The sequence below is a fragment of the Helianthus annuus genome, chromosome 10 (genome assembly GCF_002127325.2).
Source record: "Helianthus annuus cultivar XRQ/B chromosome 10, HanXRQr2.0-SUNRISE, whole genome shotgun sequence".
Taxonomy (NCBI): Eukaryota; Viridiplantae; Streptophyta; class Magnoliopsida; order Asterales; family Asteraceae; genus Helianthus; species Helianthus annuus.
Genome location: NC_035442.2, coordinates 32,277,154 through 32,300,791, shown reverse-complemented (window position 1 = coordinate 32,300,791; position 23,638 = coordinate 32,277,154). Strand labels below are relative to the sequence as shown.

Below are 23,638 nucleotides of genomic sequence, written 5' to 3'. Positions count from 1 at the left end.
AAAAGACCGGTTTTAGGATTGTAACCCGAAAAAAAATCAAAATCGGTTTTGTTAACCTTTTTCTTAAGCCGGTCTTAACCCGAACCGAACTCGTGGTTGGTAGACTAGTTTGTATTCTTGATATTTGAAAGTGGTTTAAAAACCGAACCGGTTTAAACCGGTTCTTTTGGCCCAAACCAGTTTTAGACCGCCCGGTTAGTATTAGTTCGTGTTCCCATCATATAAAATGGTTAAAAAAACCAAACTGCTCCCCTCCCCCACCCCCCTCCCAAAAAAAAAAAACTGGTTTGATTAAAAACCGAACCATTAAAAAAAACGATTTGTACACCTCTATCTCCAATGGTGCTAAGGTGGAGGTGTCCAAAATCAAGGACAAATTACACTGACAAATGTTCCCATTCGAGGGCCGGGTGTCCGAATCCGAGGACCTCAACGGAGCAAGATGGAGTATAAGGTGGAGGTTTGGAATGTTTTGGGGTTAAAAGGAAAAAATGGAACTTTTATATGCTAATTTAAAATCTCACGTAGCACTGTGGTGGATGAGGTAGCGGTTTAAAATTGTTATGCATTTTGGATGCCATGCTAATTGCAACAAACGTATTATAATTGCGCACAATATATACGTCCCCAGTGGCGAAGCTTGAGATTTCTGACAGGGAGGTCGAAAACGTATATACCCAAAAATTTCTATAGAACCAGGGGGTCGAAAACGTATATACCCAAAAATTTCTATACGAAAACCACATATATTACATTACTGAGCGAAAAGTTCGGGGGGTCACCTAGAGGTGTACAAAAAAACTGGTTTTAGAATCGAAACCGGAAAAAAAACCGAAACTGGTTTTTTTTTTAACCGGTTTTTTTTATAACTGGTTTTTTTTAACCGGTTTTTTTTAACCGCCGGTTTTTATACCGGTTACTATTCTTGATTTCAAAAATCGGTTATTAACCGAACCGGTTATTAAAAAACCGGTTAAAACCGGAAAAAAACCGGTTTTTTGGGAAAAACCGGTTAAAAACCGGTCCCAACCGGTTATGTCGGTTATTGTTTTGGACCTCAAAAACCGGTTATTAACCGAACCGGTTATTAAAAAAAACGGTTTTTATTTTGGGTGAAAAAAACCGGGTTTTTTTTTAACCGGTTTTTTAAAAACCGATTAACCGATTTGTACACCTCTAGGGTCACCCCCCGGCCCCTTAATAGTTGCCCATGTACGTACCAAAAGTTTTATCTTTTGATGCATACTCGGCTAAAAAAAGATATCTTAGGGTCTGTTTGGTATGGCGTAATGGAATAGACGGGTGAATGGAATGTACGGGGTAATGGAATGGGTCATTACCATTCCATGTCTTGTTTGGTTACCATGTGAGAATGAAATGAATCATTACTTTGTGTTGTTTGATAGGAAAGAATAAACGAAGTAATAAAATCGGTGATGAGTGACGGTAGTCGGTGGTGATAGGTGGTGATAGGTGGCAATGGTAACGATGGTCGGAGGTGGTGGCAGTGGGTGGCGGTGGTGGGTGGTGGCGAGTGACGGCGGGGGCGGAGGTGTGGATTGTGGGTGACGGTTGGTAGCGGCGGAGGTGGGTGACGGCTGGGGTTGAGGTGGGTGGTGGCGGTAAACAACTGGGGTGGAGGTGGGTGGTGGTGGTGGTGGTGGTGGCGGCGGACGTGGGTGACGGCGGCGACGGTAGTCACGGCGGCAGCTATGGCGGTAGTGGTGTCGTCCGTGAGTGAGTTATTAAAACCAATAAGAATAATAATAATAATGGTAAAAAAATATAATAATAATAATAATAATAATAATAATAATAATAATAATAATAATTATAATAATAATAATAATAATAATATATCTTTTCATTCCTTGAAGGAATGAAAAAAAACACCACCTTACCAAGGAATGAAAATTATTATATTTAGAAGGTTTACATTCCTTGTGGAATGCTCCATTCTATTACCACTTGACAAACAAACATGTTTCTTTTAATTCCATTCCGCCTTCTATTCATTCGTACTAAACACTACCTTAGTGTATTCTGCCTCTTAAAACTAAATCTATTTATTAATCACAAACCGGGTTTCATATGATATGAAACCCGGTTTGTGATTAATAAATAGGTTTTATTAGTTTTAAGAGACAGAATATACTAAGAGGAACATATATGAAACCCTGTTTGTGATTAAATAATAGATTTAGTTTTAAGAGGCAGTATATACTAAGAAGAGGATATCTTTTTATCAAACAATATAAAAAATGAGTTCAAAAGTTAATTTGAAGGTTTATTAGTTTCATTTTTTACTTTTATTGTCATTCTTTCTGGTTTATCTGATTTTATAAATTTGAAACAAAAAATCAATTTGATCAATTAATTTAAAATATGTCAATTTTGGATTATTCCAAATTGACACATTTTTTGTACATAACATTGCAACAATTAAGTTCTTTTATTGATATGAGTAAATTACAAGTTTTATCCTTTATCTTTACATCAAATTTCAGGCGCTGTCCTTTAGGCAAAAAGTTGACAGGCGATGTCCTTTACGTTTCAAAATCTTGCAAGTTTTGTCCTTTAGGCTAAACCAAGTTAGAAATCTCAGTTAAAATATGTCATGTGCAAGGCACATGAAGCTAAAATGGTCATTTTCCTCTCACCCCTTTCAATACACGTATACTCAACGAATCCTGAATTATCTCCAAATCCGAGCTCGAATTCCCAAGATTCAAAACCTCCCCGAAATAATTCTTACACGAATTCGTCTTCGGATTATACGACAAAGCAATGCACGAACAATTACTCAAACACTTCCGTTCACAATCACTTCTACTACCCGAAGACGATTCAACCTTCTCTTGATCAAACGTAACCTCCCCAATATCATTAAACCTATCGTTTTCGCAATTCTCATCGCTATCTCTCACACACCCACCCGAATAATCTCCAGCATCCCACCCGGTTCCATCCAACGGTCGAAATCCATAGAAAAATTTGCACGGACTCAACACGGGTCTCGCATTACAAAACCCGAAATTCCCACACAACCCATAAACCTTACAAGGATTATCCGGCTGATTCCAAAACATGTTACAGTTTTCTGTCTGTGGGGACCACGTTTACTGCTTGATTTGGCCTGATGAATCTATGTTAAACCGTGTGAGTGGTTTTTGCTGACTCATTATTTCAGTAAACCCAAACATCACTGTTTCGGTAAACGGGTTAGTGAAATAAAAACGGTAAATGTACGGTAAAGTCATTTCCGGTACACCGGAGAAAATATTACCGCAAATGAAAGGTGAAAGGTTGGTGTGGGATATAAAGGGGGAATTAAAAGGGGTTAGAGGAAAATGACTATTTTACCCTCATGTGCCTTGCACATGACATATTTTAACTGAGATTTCTAACCTGGTTTGGCCTAAAGGACAAAACTTGCAAGATTTTGAAACGTAAAGGACACCGCCTGTCAACTTTTTGCCTAAAGGACAGCGCCTGAAATTTGATGTAAAGATAAAGGACAAAACTTGTAATTTACTCTATTGATATTGATTGGGCTGAGCCCGGTTATGTACTAAAAACTGAGACAATCTTAGAAAAGTATGTTTTTTTTTTTTTCGAATTCCATACTAAAAGTTGTTTCTATTGTTTTATGAATACTTTATATTGTTTAGGATTTGATTGCATGTTAACATATTTAAGACCATGGGGTATGGGGCGGGGGTTTCGGCGTGGGTTGGGGGGAAACGCCTAAGCCACCATCCCGGGTGGGCTTGGGTTGGGGCGTGGCCCTTGGGGCTTTGGTTTCAAGCCGGGCGTGGGGCGGTCTTGACATCCTAGCTGGCTTGCTTCCATTGGCTGACCCCGCCATGTCATAGCGGGACATATGAAAAGTTTGAATTTTAAATTCAAACCGTTTGGCTTGGCCAAGCGGTCACCCCAACCCCAACATCCCCTATAAATAACCCCAAACCCCACCGTGTGGTCCATCCCAAACATCCCACGAACCCGCTACCCCAACCGGTCACCCCAACCCCAACATCCCACGAACCCGCTATGGCATCCTGGACAAACGAAGAACTTGCTCTCGTCACAAGCGTCGTTGGCGCTATCGAAGGGCGGCCATCGGGCCAAACAAAATATTGGCCGGAAGCTTTCGCAACCTACCGACATAACGTCATTAACGACCGCCATAACATGAACGCGTGCCAACATAAATGGCGCGAGCTACGGCCCAAGCTCGAGCGTTTCAAGGCTTACTACGAAGCCATTCCGGGTGGCGAGTTAAGTCACGAGGACCGAGTGGCGGTGGCGAACATAGAGTTTCGAGGCAAGGAGCGAAAGGCGTTCGACAAGATCGACCTTTTTGAAATTTATTTAACGCTCTAGGTTTGTTATTTTGTAATTTTTAGGATTATGTAATTTTAGGATTATGTAATTTTTAAAATTTTAATGAAGTTGTAGGTTTTTTTTTTTATAAATGTTGTGTGATTTTTATAATTTTTTTTGTAATTTTTTTTTTGAATATTCTGCCACGCGGTTACCCCAACCCAAGCCCAACCCACGCCCCGCCATGCCCCGCGGACACGTAACCAGGCAGTGGGGGGCTCCTATTCCACGTGTCAACAAATGCCCCAACCCTAACCCAAGTCCAACCCAAGCCCCACCATACCCTACGGTCTATTGTCTAGAAAAAAGTCCATAATCATCTTCTTACTTTAACGAGTTTTGGGTTTTAAATATATAATATATACTCCGAGAGTTAAGGACGGTTTTATATATATACTGGGAGAGTTAAGGAGAAATGTTGTCGGGTTTGGGTTTTATATATATACTAAGGAGAGTTAAGGAGAAGTGTTGTCAATTTTTTCTTAAATATAATTAATCGATACTTATTCAAATACGAGATAAAGGAGTAAAAAAGTGGGTTATAATTTTAAATTGACCGGACTAGTCGAATGTACAAGATACTACATGTTACACTTGAATATTTGAATCACGTGGATCATTGTCCAAATGACATGTTTTAAGCACCGTTATATGTTTTAAGCAATTTCTTTTAATTTTTAGGAAAATAAGGGTGTCCTAATATCTAGATATCTGTCACGTTGTGGTTGAAAGTTTTATTGTTTAAAAATCAAGTTATTTGTTAAATTACAAATCTTAGGAAAATTTCGTCCTAAACATTAATTGTGAACAAATGATTAAGAAATTGATTTTTTTTTAATGTCAAACATAGCAACATATATAAGGTATGTATAATTCACCACTTGTGGCATAGTGGTAGTGTGACTTAGGTTAGAGACTCAGATTTTTCAATGGAGACTCAAGTTCAATCATTATTTGTGTCACTTTGGTGGATAAGATAATGATAGATATAGCCTAGCCTCCTTTCAGAGGTGTCAGAGTCTATCATGAGCCCATCCGGATTTTCGTTCCACCGTGTATTACGCCAAAGAGTTCTGCTCTTGTGGTGGCACAACGACTGTTAAGTGTCAGCCGGCGGTATGGTTTCCCGGGGGAACGCCCAAGTCAAACTCTGAAGCCAACATAGGCCCGGTGAAGAAAACATAGTTTGACCAGAGTGAGAAAAACGAGGCTCTCTAATTTTGAGGAGTGTGATAGTCTAATACAAGAAAGCCGCCGTTCAAAAAAAATATAAGACAATGTATGTTTTTTTGACCATGTTTTTTGACCGGCTCAAGGCATGTATATTCAAAATTCAAAAGTAGTATTAAAATATAAAGTTCAAACCTTCTTTTTTTTAATGTGTTATTTAAATAAAAAAGGTAAAAATTTTTATGTTAAACTGATGTTTTAACTATGTTTATTTTCGGTAATAATAAAAATGAAAAATATAAAATAAACATAAATTTCATGAAATTAAATTTCGTAATTGATCAATTATCAATAAAATATAATTTAGTTATTAATTCCTACGTTAATTTTAATTTTTGAAGTTATGTTTATTTTTGGCAACATGTATACGGCTTGTTCATCACATTATTCCATTCCCACAACTCATTTAACAAATTTAGATAAATGAATTAAGCAAACCTTGTTCGGGTTACACGATTTAAGCTGGTATGGCTTAAAGTTGACGCCACTAACACAAATATATACATGGGTCATGTTCGGGTTTGATTCAACCTGTCCAATGCGACTAACACCCTAACTCTATATCCCTAGCCCGTAAAGGTAATATGGTAATCTACGCTCAGCCTTCTACTTCTAAGTTCTAAGTGAACAAGTTGTTGATCTTTAATTAGTTGTTCATCTTATCTAGCTACCTTCCTTCGACTATGATGTCTGCTCTGCAGGGGTGAACATACTCATTAGGTTTGGGGGTAGGGGGCGTCCTCCCAAAAGAAAATTAGTGTACTTCTTAGCCAAAAATCCTGATCGGCACACTTAAAAGTTTGGTTAAACTCTCCAATTGCTCACCTAAAAATAAATGCCGAGTCCACCATTGTTCCTCTGGTAACATCTTCTACGACTAATGCACGTAACAAATACAATACCATCCCTATTGTAGTTACTATGCTAATATTTAATAATTAATCTTTGTGTTCCTATGCTAATATTTCTTGCTTAGTATTATAAAATAATAAAGAGGTTAATCAACGAGTTAATGGCATCTATATCAAAAGTTGAAGCCTCTTATGACGTGTACGTGAAAGGTATAAAAGTGTTGATGAGGATGAACTATGAAGGCATGCTATGAACGTGAGCCAAAGCTGTGAGACCACACATTCTACTTTACAGAGCTGGGCCAGACCTCTAACCCAATTTCACATGACCCGTCGCCTTTATTTGTATGCCCAAATTATTCAGATTATATCTTATTTAAATACAAACTAAAAGACCAGAGAATTACATAATGTATATTTGCTTTAACTATTTAACTATGATATGTAATACACTTATGTAATTGTACAACCGTCTAACTTCTAACTCCCCCCCCCCCCCCCCCCCTCCCCCTCCTCTCTCTCATGCTTTGTGTTAAAAACATCAAGTACGAGTTACTTATTTGATTTCTAGAGTTCTCTACTTAGGATGATGGCAAACAAACATGAACCTAACATATAAACCCAAAATCTGAAACATTTGAAATGAGTAATGTGACAGTTATTTGGTTATGGTACTGCGTAAGAGATTGGTTTCAAAATCTTCATGGGCGTGAGACGTGTATGGTTTTAGGTGAAATATGACTTGGTTACCCAAAACATACATACTTGCTTACTTGAACAATTCCTATAAAAACTCTTTTCTTTGTTATTGAGTAATTTAGTAATTCACTATTATTTTAGATTTATATTTCTATTTTTATTGGGTGATATATTATATAGAATCTTCCTATACTAATAAATGAAAATCTTTTTGTACACGTATTACTATCTAGTTTTTTTTTTTTTTTTTTGAACGGCTAATTTCTTTAATCCCCTGTCGTCTATGTGACTTGAACCCACGATCTTTCCCTTTTCAACCTAGGTGTTTTAAATGCTTTGCCTTTGCCAATGGATCACCACCCCATTGGTACGTATTACTATCTGGTGTCTCCTCCCTTTCAATAATAGTATTACATATTACTTTTTATACACATAATATAATATAATATTAAGTAATATAGTTAGAGATAAATGTACAAATTCAAAATTAATTAATAATTATCTATAAAGTATAATATTATTTAATATAGTTAGAGACCAAACGTATAATTTCAAATATAATTAATAGTAAATTACTCTATGTTTTAGTGGTTTTAACCATTTGAATCCAAATCAAAAAGTTTAACGCCCTGAGTCTCTAACAGCTCATTCACACCCTCTGTAAAAAATTCAAAAAACCTTTTGTAAGACCGAGTTCTCTAAGTTCTCACAACTTGTAGAAGTTTTCATTTTACCCTAACCATATATATTTGTTAAAGATAAAATATATTATTTGGATATAAACAATAATTACTAATAAAGTATCAAATCACATGTAAAAGTACTTATAGTATATAAATTAGAAGACTAAAATTACAAGCGAGTTATCTAAATCAAGTACCAAATTATCTTTAAAGCGAATACTAAATGGTTTTTAAAAGACATTTTTTTACTGAATTTCAAGGATTGTCCTTTATCTTTATACTCATTTTCAGGCGCTGTCCTTTATGTTCAAAGTTGACGAGTTTTGTCCTTTATGTTTTCATATCTTACACGTTTTGCCCTTTAAGCCTAACCCAGTTAGTTTTTTCAGTTAAATTTGGTCATATGCTTTGCACATGAGGGCATTTTTGTTAATTCAAAGGTAAGTTCAGTGGCAGATTTACAGGTCAAAGCTTCTGCAACCTTTGAATTGACAAAAATGTCCTCATGTACAAAGCACATGACCAAATATAACTGAAAAAACTAATTGGTTTAGGCCTAAAGGACAAAACGTGTAAGATATGAAAACATAAAGGACAAAACTCGTCAACTTTGAACATAAAGGACAACACCTGAAAATGGGTATAAAGATAAAGGACAATCCTTGAAATTCACTCTTTTTTTTTTTTTTTTTGCTATTAAGTATATAACATTATATTTACTTAAATCATGTAATACACGTGTTCAATATTTTCTCCAAATTTTAAATTTATGTTAATATCAATATGTTTTCATCTTAAAAAATGGTCAAACTTCCTAATAACATTGAATTCTAAGTATATTAAACTTAATTTCAATCATATTACGCAACTTATCATCATACTAAATAAAGACATTATATAATATTAATAAAATTTTAATTTGAATATTTAAATGTCGACTACTAACTAAAAAAGTTGTTGTAGACACTCAAATTTATAGTTTAAAAAACTTTAGTCCTATATTTTTAAACGTATACTTTATTTTTAGTATGATTTTTTAATATGTAATATTTTCTATAAAATGATGATATTCGTATATTGTCTCATGATCCATATATCCAAAAATAGTATTTATATCCAAGTATTTATTATATCATTAATACATATAGTAGAATTTAATTACAATTCATTTACCATAACCTCATAACTTATAATTATTTTTAAAAATACTTACAATTTTATGATCGTTATTTTTTATTTTTTAGTGTTACTCCTTTTTAAGACATATAATAAAATGGATTGTAGTATCTCAAAAGAGAAGTGAAAAATTAGAAAATTATTTTGAATAGCGAAAATATAATTGTTCTTTTGTTTTATTATTTTATCTAAATAAGTCATTTCATTAATAAGGATTGTATATAAGTTTATAATTTACATTTTTTCGTCATTCAACCCGTGTAAAACACGGGGCTATAAGCTAGTTTAAAATAATAAGAAATATAACAAATCTCACAGGGTAATTTTTAACAATGTATCGGATGCCCGACTTGTATAAGACTGAAAGTGCCAATATCCATTTCATTACCATCCTATATTTGGCTAAAAGTTTTTTCTAAATCAAATGCACCCCCTAAATGTTTGCTTGGTTATAAGAACATGATGGATTTTTTAACGAAGAATCTATCAACCATAGTTTACGCCGTTCGGTTGTAATGAATATACCAATTATTGAAAGTCTTTCATTCCTAGTCTTCTAAATTTCCCAAGCCCCAATATGTAGATTGCTCCCATATTCTTATTCCATGTCTTTGACCCGGTCATATCCATAGCCAGAGATAAAATTTGTTAAACCGTGAGATATTATCCGGGAAATAGAAAGGATAGACCATATTATCCACGTAATTACGTAAAGATAGACCATCAAGTAGTTATAACAAAGGAAGCCCACAAGAATAGTCAAAGTCAAGGCCCCTCGGCATTGAATGTGCCACAAAACTCCAGACAGTCACGTCTAAACAAACTTGAAACTAATTAAATGTTTCAGTTTCATAATTAAATGTTGCTAAATATTTCGGTTCATAATTTAAATGCTATTTAAACATTTAAACATCATAAATAAACAAGTTTTAGCTTAGTTGGTTGTACTCTTAGCTTTGAGTGATTTTCAAAAAAAAATTGAATTATGTGGTTTTAAATGTTTACAAAATTAGAAAATGAAGTGCATTATTAATAAACTAAAATATATATAATCTGTTATTTCTCTAATATTTGTTAGATCCAAATATGTAATTAATAATACATAAAATGTAAAACAAAGAATTAAAAAATTCAACATATAACTTTATGTTTTAGAAAATATTTATGTAATTATAATTAAATAAAATATGTCTAATTAATTGTAATTACCTAATAAATATTGCCAATGAGTGGAGTGGTTGGAGAAAGAATTGGTGTTCTTTGTGACTCATGTTCGATTCCCACTCTCCTCATTTTTTCTACGGCATCCAAGTGAAGAGCAAATACGGATGACGCCGGTTCGACTTGGATAGGAGGCGGGATTTTGCCAATTATTTCACTATCGTACCTTCGGGCGGGTGGAGGTCGGGTTTCCGTGCATCTGGGGAGAGCCAAGGGGCTGGCGACAGTCGAGTAGTCCACCTTGGCCACTACACCCGGTGTCACGTAAGAAATACAAGATGAGAGGAGCAGGACATTGTCATGTGCAGATGTGAGCTGTGTGTGTCCGCCACTCTGATCGCCTCTGCATCATTGTCTGATCTTGATAATGGGATCAAAACAGGACACTGGTCGTTCTACAATGGGAGCTCACACTGTGACACGGCCCAGTACAACGAAGACATGATCAAATTCAGAAAAATGGCTTTGGTCACACAAGACTAGGCCAAAAGTGAGTACAGCCGGCCTAGGAGTAAATACATATTGCACCCATCTAGGTTAAGTAGTGAAGGGCCGAATACTCACAAAATGGAGACGGTTAGGTTGCAGTATGACAATCGTGGCTCGAGCGAGGGGTTCTAATGATAATTGTACAAAAAGTATGCTAATTTTTTTTTGTTTAATTTTAAATTTGATTTAATGAGTTTGTGTACGATTATTGAAGTTGAAAGATTCAAAGGGTTTTGGTTAAATTGGTGAGATTTATGGTCATTTGACAATTAGTTTGAAGGTTATTTTAAAGGTTTGACAAAATAATGTGTGTACACAATGAATTTGTTATAATCGGAACCACATTGGCACCAGGTTTGAAAAAATAGTTGTCGTTTGGCATGTTTGCTGTCACTGGCACCACATTTTTCGGCTTCTAGATGATATGTAGAATATTATGCCACAGATAGTTATTCTTACTAATATGTGTACACAATGGATTTGTTATAATCCACGCTAAATAAAAGTTGAGAGACGCAACGACTCGGCTCGATTTATTGTGACGTCCGCGCACGCTTTAACGTGATGTCCGCAAGTGTTGTCCGCGGCGCAACTCCCGCGGGGTATTATCCTAGTTTGTTTTAATTTTCAAATAAATCATATTTAGGTTTGTGAAGGTGATGAACTTTATGGTTTATGGTTCCACATACCTTAAATTAGTGATAGAGTTTGATCAAAAGTTTTATGAGGTTCGAAATTTATGGACTCAATTTTTTTTCTTATCGCTATGTTTCAGGTTATATGTTTGGGTCGGCGATTCAGTTCAGGTCGGGTCAAACAATAATAAATCCAAATATCTAATTAATATTCATTTATTCGAGGGACCGCTCTTACACATAAAAAAAAACTAAATATTGTTTAACAACCAAAGACCTAAAATATTTATGATGATGCGAGAGATATGGTAAGTCCCTGGAAGAAGAATTACCACTCAACCCGACGACCTTTAAAATTTTATAATTTATCGATTATGTCTTCCGAATCAAACTCATATGCCTAGTTCGAATTTGTGATTACATGCCTCTTTCCAGCTCGAATGCGCCCTTGTTTGCGTCGAATGTGATGTGGCTACCGGCTATCTTCAAGAACACAACATAACCTTTTTTTTTTTTTTTGATGCGTCAAACACATATGGGGGATTCACGTTTTTCTCTTTTTTTGTTTAAACAAGTTTCATTAATGACGGAAAAAACAACCCTTAAGTTTCAAATTTAAAAATTTAAAAACAAGTATAAAATTTACTAATAGCCCGTTCTTCACGTCTTTTTATAACTCAATACGAAAATATGTATAAATTTTTTTGACAAGAAAATTGGTAGGGGCCGGGAATTTTTAGGCAAAACAATTGGAGATGGCCCGTCTCTATACTTATAAAAATTTCGTACGAAAAATCGGAAAATGAACACTGCTAACCGAAACATCGCCAGGGCCAGGGCTTATGTGAATCGAGTGAGGTCATGTTGATATACAACTCGGATACAGTTTTGTTGTATAAAATAGTAATATTTTGAAAATCGGATCCGTAGAGTGTTTGTTGGTTCGCTTATGAGTTAATGTTGATGAATCGATTGACCTTGAGACCTAGACAATATTGTTGAAAAGCCACCGATCAGGTACCTTCCTCTTTTGACTGTCTTTCGGTTTTTGAGACCGGACTGATTAGTCAAATGAATGAACTGTTAGAGCTACCGGTTAAATAAGCGATACGGTTTTTGAAACATTGGAAAGTAAAGATAACATCTAGATGTTTTATAGTAAATATCTAGTTAGGTTCGGCTTCATCTCTACCCAACCACTAATAAAACAAAAGCTTTTGGTCCATTAATTTGAAAGACATATTTTTTGTGATTATACAATAAACAATGTGATAAAAGATTGAAGAATGAAACTATAAAAACTCAGAATTTGAATGTATATATAGTTCATATCAGGCCGTCTCAAAGATTTTGGATGTCATATATGACAATCTAAAAATAGAAACATGTAACTTTGGGTACATGAGTTAGGCTTTTGTCCATTTTATCATACGGTGGCGACCTCACCTATGGGCTATGGCTTCCATAACTACTTTTGTGTTTAAATTTAGAATAACAACTAGAGTGAATTGCAAGTTTTGTCCTTTATCTTTAGGACATTTTGCAAGTTTTGTCCTTTATGTTTAAATTTGATGAGTTTTGTCCTTTATGTTTAAAAATCAAGCACGTTTTACCCTTTGGGCCTTAAAAATCAAGCACGTTTTGTCCTTTATGTTTAAAAATCAAGCACGTTTTGTTCTTTATGTTTAAAAAATCAAGCACGTTTTGTCCTTAAAAATCAAGCACGTTTTGCCCCAAAGGGTAAAACGTGCTTGATTTTCAAACATAAAGGACAAAACTCGTCAAATTTAAACATAAAGGACAAAACTTGCAAAATGACCTAAAGATAAAGGACAAAACTTGCAATTCACTCTAACAACTATATATGTAAAACAAGGAACAAACTTGGGCCCCTTAATATTTTGGACCATGACACCATGTAGAGTCGCCCACCCGGGCCCTGGTACACCCTATGGGCTGCTTGGGACGACCCTGATCTATATAGTATATATATTTTTTGAACCGCCTATATGGTATATATACATGTTCTCCTCACACGTTCTAACTTATAAAGCTGGGTGGTGTGGTATAAAGCCCATTGGGGCTTTGTCATGCCACGCAGGCAACATGTAAGCGAGGGGCGTTATAGTTAACTTGCACGGTGTAGAATAAAGCCCTTTAAAGCCCCCGTTTACTATATATAAAAAAAGATAAAAAATGGAGAGTTTATCAGGTTATTCTTTGAACAAAGAACAACTAGTAGACTTCACATATTAATTAGTTTTGAAAGCCAGGAGAGTTTAAACTGCAACATCTGCATACGAAGGGAATACCTTTTCCACATCAATAATGTCTCCAACACTCACAATCTTCCCCAAGTTAGTCTTATCTTCACACACCAGCATCTGCCCTAGGTAAACCTACAAAATTCATTCAACCCATTTATATACTTTTGACTCACACGCGTGCGCGCATTAAGGAAGCCTCAAAAGTGTTAGGCCACTCACCCGTCCCTTGAATTGGGTGGTCGTGGTGTCCACTTCCAAGACTTTAGATGATCGGAACTTCATCATGGTTTTGGTTGGTTCATTTCCTTGTGTTCCATCCTCTTGATTGATGGTAGGTACCTGAGAAGAAAAAATAATAACAATATTACAAATGCGACATGAATGTACTTTTTATTTTTTTTTTATCATACAGAGAACTCATTTGGGAAAATTCACGGGCCTCACCAATACCTTGCTAACTAGTGGTGTGAGTAGGTAACGTGCAACTTACGCTAGACATGTGACCTTCGAGCAGTTAGAGGGGAATGAGATGCATTCCATCCCTTGAAGGTTGATAGGCATGCAATTGTTAAATTCAAGTTTCAAAAAAAAAAAAAAAAAAAAAAAAAAACAGACCGTAGACGACACCATGGGCGGACCCACTATGGTCCGTGGGGCGGCGGGCGCCCAGCTTGAATGTTTTTTTAGTGTATGTTTAGTCAAAAATCCCAGTGACGCGGATCTTTGTAATAACACAGACAATTTAGGTTACAGAAGTAGAGCATGATTGCAATACCTTACAACGGGGGCAAAGCATGACACCCTGAAAAGTCAACCCGTTAATTTTGATTTGTTTCCAGAGGTCCTCAGCAAATGGTTCACAACCACTAACATAGATGCTGCACAAGTCCGAAAAGCTTGAATCAACATGGTTATGTAGAGTATAATTGATATATTTTTTGGTAAAGTAGTCAAAACCACGACCGCTAAGCTAATGTGGAAAACACGTACTTGGGTCTAAATCGGTATATGCTGACTGGCTCCTTTAGTTGCTCGTTCACCGCATCCAATGAAGGCTGCAGGACTTAAAAGATGTTCATAGATCAAGCTTACAAAACAATAACACATTTCAAAGAGTCTAAATGAGTCCATGAGAGATTAACTCTTTATATAAGGGCTAACTAGAGGTGTTCAAAAACAGGCAAACCGAAGCAAGTCGGCTGGTTTAAGACCCAAACGGTTTGGTTCACTGTTCAGTTTTCGCGGTTGGGTCATATTTGAAACTTGGGACCAGCAGTGTAAACCGAACAAGACGTCTGACCTTTATTATTTATGTATTTCTTGTCTTTTTTGGAATATGTACTTATGTATATGTATTATAATCATCAACCCTGTTCATCATTTATTTAATAATTTTCAAGACAAACTAATGATTTTGAGAAAAAAAAAATCGGGTCAAACTGCCAATCTGCCAAATCCAAACCCTTAACCATGAAACCTGTAAAACCACCCAGTGCAGCTGACCAATCCAATCCAACCTGGCCGGTTTAGTTTGGTTTATCATTTTCCGTAGTGATTCCGCTCAGAATTTTCTTGGAAACCACCCGGACCAGACCGCTAACATCCCTAGTACTAACCTCGGAGATTAAAAGGTAGGGGAAAGCATCTGGAAATTTCACATTGAACCCAGTAGCATATTTAGGGTCAGTGGGTCTAGTCTCTGACTCTGTACATAGAAAACAGAACAAATTAACTTGTCTTCTCTTGTATTGTATGTATCAATGTATGTAGTATAAAATATCAAATTTGAAAAAGCAAGGTTACTGTAATATGTGTTGGATTGTACCTTCATTAAAGCGCACCAAGCGGCTAGGTTTCCCAAGGAAATCAGTAAACCATTTAGCAGCCTTGTCTCCCTCGTCCAATGCCGAGCCTGACCAATCCCAGATCGAGACTCCATCAGACCGTAAGCCTGGTTTAGTCAATGACACCTTGAGCTCAGCCATCCCGGGAGCACGTACCACTGCAAGAACAAAAAATCAAGTGAATCCAATCCAACAACAATCTTTTGTTAGAAATAACCCGTTGATGTGGCCTTAAGGATCATTTGGTAACATTACCAATATGACATAACTAGTCCCCGACAATTACTTGATGGTAGTAATTGTAATTATTAATTAGTATTAAGGGGCAATTATGATTTCCCTTTAGGTACCTTTAATAGAGAGAATACCAAGAGTTTGTAACCAACAATGATTTATGATCATAATTATAGATCATTAGTGATAGTAGTCATGGTTTATAAATAGTTATATGAAAAACTCCTTAAGAACACCAACACCAAAAATTCTCTCTAACGCTGTGTTCCAGAGATCTACTTAACAGGGGGAGGGGAGGGGAGGGGAGGGAAAATGGTGTTCCAGAGATCCACTTAATAGGGGGAGGGGAGGGAAAATGGGGTTTTTTTTGCCTGAAAATAGTCTTTCCAATTTGGAAAGACATGGAGGGGAGGGGAGGGGAGGGGAGGGAAGGGGAGGGATTTTTAACTCGGGAACACAGTGTAAAGGTGATCCATCAACCCAAGGTACCATAACGGGAATCATGGCCTTATCTTCGTCTTCAAAGATGACCACTCCCACAAGTAAGTGTCTCTAACTTGGTATTTATATTTACGTTATGATTGAATAAACATGATTAGGTTATATATTTTGACCCATGTTTATAGATTTAATCAACATGTGGTATCAGAGCGATGTTGATTATATCATTTCAATTATTGAATCGATATTCCCTTGATTTATATAATGGTTTTTATCTAATTTGCGATTTTATAATCTTCAAAGAAACAAAACAAAATTTTGTGATTTTGTTGAAGAAAGCATGTTAGATAAATTAAAAGATACCAACTATCGAAGTTGAAGCGGCGGACATTACATGGTGTTGAGTTTAATCCAGCTTTTCTTATGCGGCAATTCCTAAAAACAATAAAATTACAAATTTTCAATGGGTTTTATTGTTTAACAAATTTATTTGGAATAAGTGGTTATTATTTGCAAACCGAAACCATATAATCATTCACCATGAAATAAATCAGTAATAAAGTAATGCTTTATATTAATTAGAAGTGGCCATTATTTTTATTTCATAATATAAATTGCCATGAAGATAATTTATTAAGCTTTTTTTTAGGCCTTTATTGCATACGTTGGCATATTTTGTTTTGTATTCTTATCATTATTATTTGTAGTTAATGGGGAAATAATTTAGTGATTAAAAAAGATATCACTAATCGCATATATGTTATGTCAATTTATGTCACATACTATACGGAATTAATTTATTTTTTTGTATAGGTTATATGAAATATATAGAGTAACTCAATTATATGTTAAGCTTTCGCATGAGATATTTTGTATTAATTATTTATGTATAAATTTTTGCATAACGTTTATACGAATTCACATGCCTTATGTTAACTTTTGGAAGCCATATTTTATTTGGTTTCATATGACTATAACTTGCGAATGACCCAACTTTAATTTATGCCACTTTATGTGATTATGTGTATTGTTGGATAATGAAACCAACAACGAATTGTTTGATGATGCACATAATAAATTATCAGCCTAATTTACATAAATATTTCATTTCTGGCCCAAAGGTGTTATGTTATATTTGTGTGCTTTACTTTATTATTTATGTGTGTTCATAATACATGAATTTTGGTCAAAGCCAAAGCGAAGCTAGAGTTCATGTAGAACATTGAGACAGTCTATATTTATGTGTGTTCATAATATGTGAATTATGGTCAAAGCCAAAGCGAAGCCAGAGTTCATGTAGAACACTAAAGACGGTCTATTATTTATATCGTTCATAATGCTGAATTTTGGTCAAAGCCAAAGCGAAGCCAAAATTTGGTAGAACATTAAGCCGAGGTTTATTATTTTATATGGTTCATAATGCGTGAATTTTGGTCAAAGCCAAAGCGAAGCCAAAATTCAAGCAGAACATTAAGTTGGTTTTATTTATTTATGTTCATAATATATGTAATTTTGGTCAAAGCCAAAGCGAAGCCAAATTTATTTAGAACATCAAGACAATCTGTTATTTATGTACGTTCATAATGTCTGAATTTTGGTCAAAGCCAAAGCGAAGCCAAAATTCAGGTATAACCTTATATTAGTCTGTTATTTTGGTGTTATAGTAGACTATATCTTCAATATAATAATTTGTGTCTGCCTTACTTGATTACCCCATAATGCAAATCACTCCAAGTTTCTTCCTAAGTTTGTATCTCATCTGTTTTATCCACTCTAATTTCAAAACCTAAAATGTTTTGCTTACTAAAGAGTTTCTAAAAAATTTTCTCTTGTTGGATTGTTGATTATTTCTTAAGATATGATAATTCTACTGCTCTTTTCTGATAAAAGTTATACAGAAGAAAACTAGACTAGTGGGATAAGTCAAACATTATATCTCTTATGATAATCAAGAACCCACTTAATTATTGCTATCATGTGAGCTATTCTAGATTCTAAATTTCCTAAGACTAATTTATTTTCTTTGGAAGAATCAAAATAACTCCTAAGACGCATGCATTACTCTAGATTCTTACTATAAAGTTAGTGGCATATGTGAATACATCATGATGTACAATACCATGACCCATAATTTAAAGGTTTACACATGAAAATCAATACACTTTTCTGGTGCATTACATATAACTTTTCCACTAATATCGTAAGTTGCCTTAAGAATCAACTATTACACTCAAGAGTACCAAAGGAAAACAAGTGTGTTGATTAGCAGCAAATGTACAGGAAAAGGAATGCATGAAACTAGAAAATTAGATGTTGTTCATCTCATCGCCACTAAACCTGAAAGGATGATACTTTTAAGATTCAGAATTTAGTATCAATATAAAAGCTACATTATGACAGTTGTGAGGTTTGCATGGTTAACACAAAGTCACTCTTACCTTAAACTCTTATATTATTTGTCATCTCAATCTGGATAGAAACCTTATAAGATAGAACTAGATGATGCTACATTTTTTCACAACCTTTTGTTATCATGAAAATGAAAATTTAACAAAAGAAAAAAATGAGATCTACAAACTTCATCCATTAAGACCAAATTGCATGCGAAATTTGGACCAGGTTAATGAAGGATGAAATATTATCAAATCTCAATTTTAGTGACTTACGAGCATGTGTTGAAAGCCTTAATATTTAAATGGCTAAGAGAATAAATCAAGTTCCATCAGAAATTATATTTCATTGGAACTTATCCCAAAATGGAATATTCTGACATAAGTCATTTATCATTTCAAATAATATTTACTTGTATCTAATATGTCTCATATGGATCAATTTATTAAAGAAATTAATTCATATATACTATGATTCCTTCTAAATATGTCCCTCAAAATTTTATAACATCTGGACATTAAGGATATCAAGTCTAACATATATGACATGTTCCCACAACACGTACATCACTGAAACTTATCTTGTAGCATTCCTATCTAAAAGGTTAGTGGGAGCATTAAATGTCTTAATCTTAATTTGCGAGAGTTGCAAGAGGCAGGGGAGTGAAAACTTGTCGTTACCTCAATTTGTACCTCCTGTACAAGACACTGCTCCTTCACAACTTTTCTCTTTAAGAATATACTGCTACTTTAACAAAAGTTTCATTTTTGCTTAGACGTGGGCACACTCAGATTTCTTACCAAACTTGTAATCCTCAAACAGAGAAACTACAAGAAGTAAATTCATTAATTTATTTCTTTATTAGAATTTATTGGTCTTTTAATGTTGACCATAATTGTTTCTTTATTAGAAGTTATTGGTTTTTAATGTCGACCATAAGCATGCAAAATTGTTAAAGATTTCTAAGTCAGTGGGAGCAGTAAAAGTTGCCAGAAGTGCAAGAGGCGGGGGGAAGAGACCTATTAAATTTTACTCCGATTACACCTCTTGCACACCATACTGCACCAACTCTTACACACTTAGAATCTTGAAAGTGATAGCAACTACGGAGGTCATCTAGGTTTAACTTTGATGATTATGTATCCTCCTTGACTTAAGTTGAAATGGATATTGGAAAGTTTACTGGTCCTACTTCCTCTAATTAAGCCATTAGCATCAATCAATTTTCTAAATGGAATTAGAATTGTTATTAGCAAATTTGATTTTAACGTTTGGGATTTGGTTGAATTACCTAAGGGTGTTCATCACTAAACAAAATCTGAATGCAAACGTTAAGACGCTAAAAGTATGATTGATTGTTAAAGGTTATGCTTAGAAGAGAATTATTTATCAAAGAATCATCTTACCTTTCTTACAAAATGTTTCTTTGAGGATCATTGTTGTTCTAGTGGCTTATAATCATTTAGAGCTACATTATATAAACATTAAAACAACTTTCCGTAAACAAAGACTTACATGTTTATAAAAACAACCTGAAAGTTCTAAACTGAAGGTCAAGAACACTCAGTTTGTAAGTCGATTAATTCCATGTATGGGGTTAAGGCAAACATCAAAATGTGATGAAATTTTAATGCATTTTTTCATCAAGAATTAAGTGGATTTATGTACCTACCTCAAGATGAGTGGGAGCAACTAATGTAAACTTGTCCTTATATATATAGCACTTTTTGGATAAGTATATGTTACACAAGTCAAATAATTTCTCACACATATTTTGATATAATGAATCTCGGAGATATCACTTACGCGAGAGATATCAAAATATACCGAGATAGACTCAACAGGACATTAGTTTCGTCCCATAAGCTTTACTCTAAAGCGGGCTCTTACATGTGTAACAAATAATATAGCTCTCATTTAGAAGATAAAATGATAAATGATATTATTTCCTTATGCTTCGTTAATTAGAAGTCTTACGAAGGTTCAAGTCTATACTCGTTTAGATATTGCTCACATTGATGAAAATTAGACCACTCTAGATTATTGTGAAGCGTCTTACGATATCTTTAAGAAATGAGAAAGACTATAAAGAAGAGGTTGATTATTCTTACCTTGATTTTGTAATATTCAAAAGAACCTAAAAGTCAATTTAGGGTAATCCTTATGTTTGTAGACAAATTTATCTTATGGAGGAGTCATAAGAAACTATTAACAACAACCTAAATTATAATGACATAATATGTTGTTAATTAACAACGCAATTGTCACTAAATGTTGTTGAAATTTTATCAGTAGACTCATAAACTTATTAACTCCATATAAATGCTATATTGAAGACTTACTGTGAAAAGTCAGCTACCTTATTTCCTCGAACAGTAACAGTTCGAGAGGTGCTGCATTAAACTTCGATACAAAATTATTGTTCGTTTATGAACAAGAAGAGGAAACTAATTATTTGTATCGAATACATTACATTCATGATATGCTTGCGGATCCGATAACTAAGGTTTACACCCAAAGTCTTTTTAAGAGCTCATAATAAAGACGGGTTTTACTAAAGGCCTTACATAATAGCATAGCGTACATATGAATGATTAATTATTATTTTTTCCTCAATTAAACAATTTGTTTGTCTATAAATACGTATGTGCACCTGATGACGTATAGACAAGAATTATACAAGTTAATTTCAAAGGGCTTACCTCAGTCATTTTGGTCTTAAATTTACGTATGTTTTGATTTGGGGTTGTAACATGATTAATGGGGGTCTTGAGTTGACAGTAACTCAATGACTGTATTTTTCTGTTGCAATTTCAATTTGAAACATTGATTAATGTTTTAACTTGGCCAAACTTACTTATACTTATCACAAATGATCACTCGGCCAAGTGGGAGAATGTTAGAAATAACCCGTTGATGTGGCCTTAAGGATCATTTGGTAACATTACCAATATGACATAACTAGTCCCCGACAATTACTTGATGGTAGTAATTGTAATTATTAATTAGTATTAAGGGGCAATTATGATTTCCCTTTAGGTACCTTTAATAGAGAGAATACCAAGAGTTTGTAACCAACAATGATTTATGATCATAATTATAGATCATTAGTGATAGTAGTCATGGTTTATAAATAGTTATATGAAAAACTCCTTAAGAACACCAACACCAAAAATTCTCTCTAAAGGTGATCCATCAACCCAAGGTACCATAACGGGAATCATGGCCTTATCTTCGTCTTCAAAGATGACCACTCCCACAAGTAAGTGTCTCTAACTTGGTATTTATATTTACGTTATGATTGAATAAACATGATTAGGTTATATATTTTGACCCATGTTTATAGATTTAATCAACATCTTTCTGTCCAAAAACCGTTGCATGTTGGATGTTTTTATACATTTAGCAGCAAAACAAAGTAACAAACTAGTCAATTCAATTCAATTCAATTTTAGTAACTGTTTTAGCAAAGTGACCCATGTCAAGATAATCCAAATAAACTATTATCTCGTAAGCATGTCGAATTGCCACCTCTGCAGCTAGTTTCAGTTAATAAATCAAATTATATTGTGGGTCAAAACTTGATTCAATTAACTTGAGTATAACGTACCCAAGTAAGAAGAGTTGTTGGGCTGCCAATCGAAAGAAAACGCCTCAAGTGGTAACTCCACTTGAACCAGAGCGAGCTTTGGTTCGACCCGTTGAGTGGACCCTCTGCCTTTCGAGCTAATCACCATCCAATGACGGTCCCACACAAACCCTGTTCAACAAAGTTTACAATTTGTAACTGAGTGTTATAAATTGAAAATTTGAAGCAGAATAATACCTGTAGGAGAAAGGGGTGCTTTTGAGACAGAAATGCCCTTGCATGATTTGATTGGGTAGATGAAGATCGATTTCACCGTCGGTGCTCCTCCGCCGGTGGCGGCGGCGGCTGAGCTTCCGTCTGTTTTCTCCTCCGCCATCTTTGTCTCTCCAGTGGTGGACTGACTGGTGTTGATGTTTTTGTCTCTTTTCACTTGATGTCGTATAAGTTTGTTGATATCTTTAACGGAAAATTACCAAATTAGCCAAGAATAAACTTTGACTATCAAATTAGCCATTTGATGCCTCCTTGGAGTAGGGCATCACGGATTTAAATGTGCGAGATGCCTCTTTCAATGTGGAAGTGACATGTGTCTCAATGATTAGGTAGACTCCTCCAATGCCTCTCAACAGACTCATCCAATGCCTCAGCAGACTCTTCCAATGCCCCTCAACAGACTCATCCAATGCCTCAGCAGACTCTTCCAATGCCCCTCAACAGACTCTTCCAATGCCTCAGGCATGAGTTAAAATTTTATGTGGGACCTACCACCCACTTCATCTTCACCACCGCCACCACCACCACCACCACCGCCGCCGCCGCCGCCGCCACCCCACCGCCGCCGCCGCCGCCACCACCATAAAATATACTACTAATCTTCCTTCAGATTCATTTCTTTCTATCCCCTGTTGACTTGGTGAACACAGATCGATCATCATGTCTTCCTTTGAAAGAGGCATCTTCCCTGTTGGAGCTCATGAAGGATCTTGAAGATGAAGTGGTGGTGGCGGTGGCGGTAGCGGTGGTGGTGGCGGTGGTGAAGATGAAGTGGGTGGTAGGTCCCACATAAAATTTTAACTCATACCTGAGGCATTGGAAGAGTTTGCTGAGGGGCATTGGAAGAGTCTGCTGAGGCATTGGATGAGTCTGCTGAGGGGTATTGGAGGAGTCTACCTAATCATTGAGACACGTGTCACTTCCATATTTAAAAAGGCATGAGGGGTCTTGAAAGAGACATCCCGCACATTTGAATCCGTGCTGCCCTGCTCCAAGGAGGCATCAAATGGCTAATTTGGTGGCCAAAGTTTATTCTTGGCTAATTTGGTAAATTTTTCAAGAATATTAAAAAGAGTTAATTGCCCAGATAATCCCTTGGTTTATTATTTTTTCACTTTTAGTTCTCACATTTTCAAAATAGCATGATAGTTTCTGTGGTTTAACAAATTGTTACTCGGATAGTCCCTGTAATGGATAGGCGTTAAATAACTCAGTTAAGTGGGTATAAA

The 23,638-nt window shown here is 35.2% G+C and overlaps 1 protein-coding gene across 1 annotated transcript; it reads right to left on the bottom strand.

The window, feature by feature from the left end:
* Positions 1 to 13,557: 13,557 nt before the first annotated feature.
* Positions 13,558 to 22,564, bottom strand: LOC110884406 (mitochondrial amidoxime reducing component 2). Its single transcript, XM_022132115.2, has 8 exons — positions 22,374 to 22,564; positions 22,158 to 22,307; positions 15,463 to 15,639; positions 15,254 to 15,342; positions 14,628 to 14,692; positions 14,413 to 14,515; positions 13,857 to 13,976; positions 13,558 to 13,769 (listed from the first exon to the last, which is right to left on the bottom strand). The coding sequence occupies exons 1-8, from the start codon at positions 22,510 to 22,512 to the stop codon at positions 13,650 to 13,652; spliced, it is 963 nt and encodes a 320-aa protein (XP_021987807.1). The 5' UTR covers positions 22,513 to 22,564; the 3' UTR covers positions 13,558 to 13,649.
* Between the last annotated feature and the right edge of the window lie 1,074 nt (positions 22,565 to 23,638).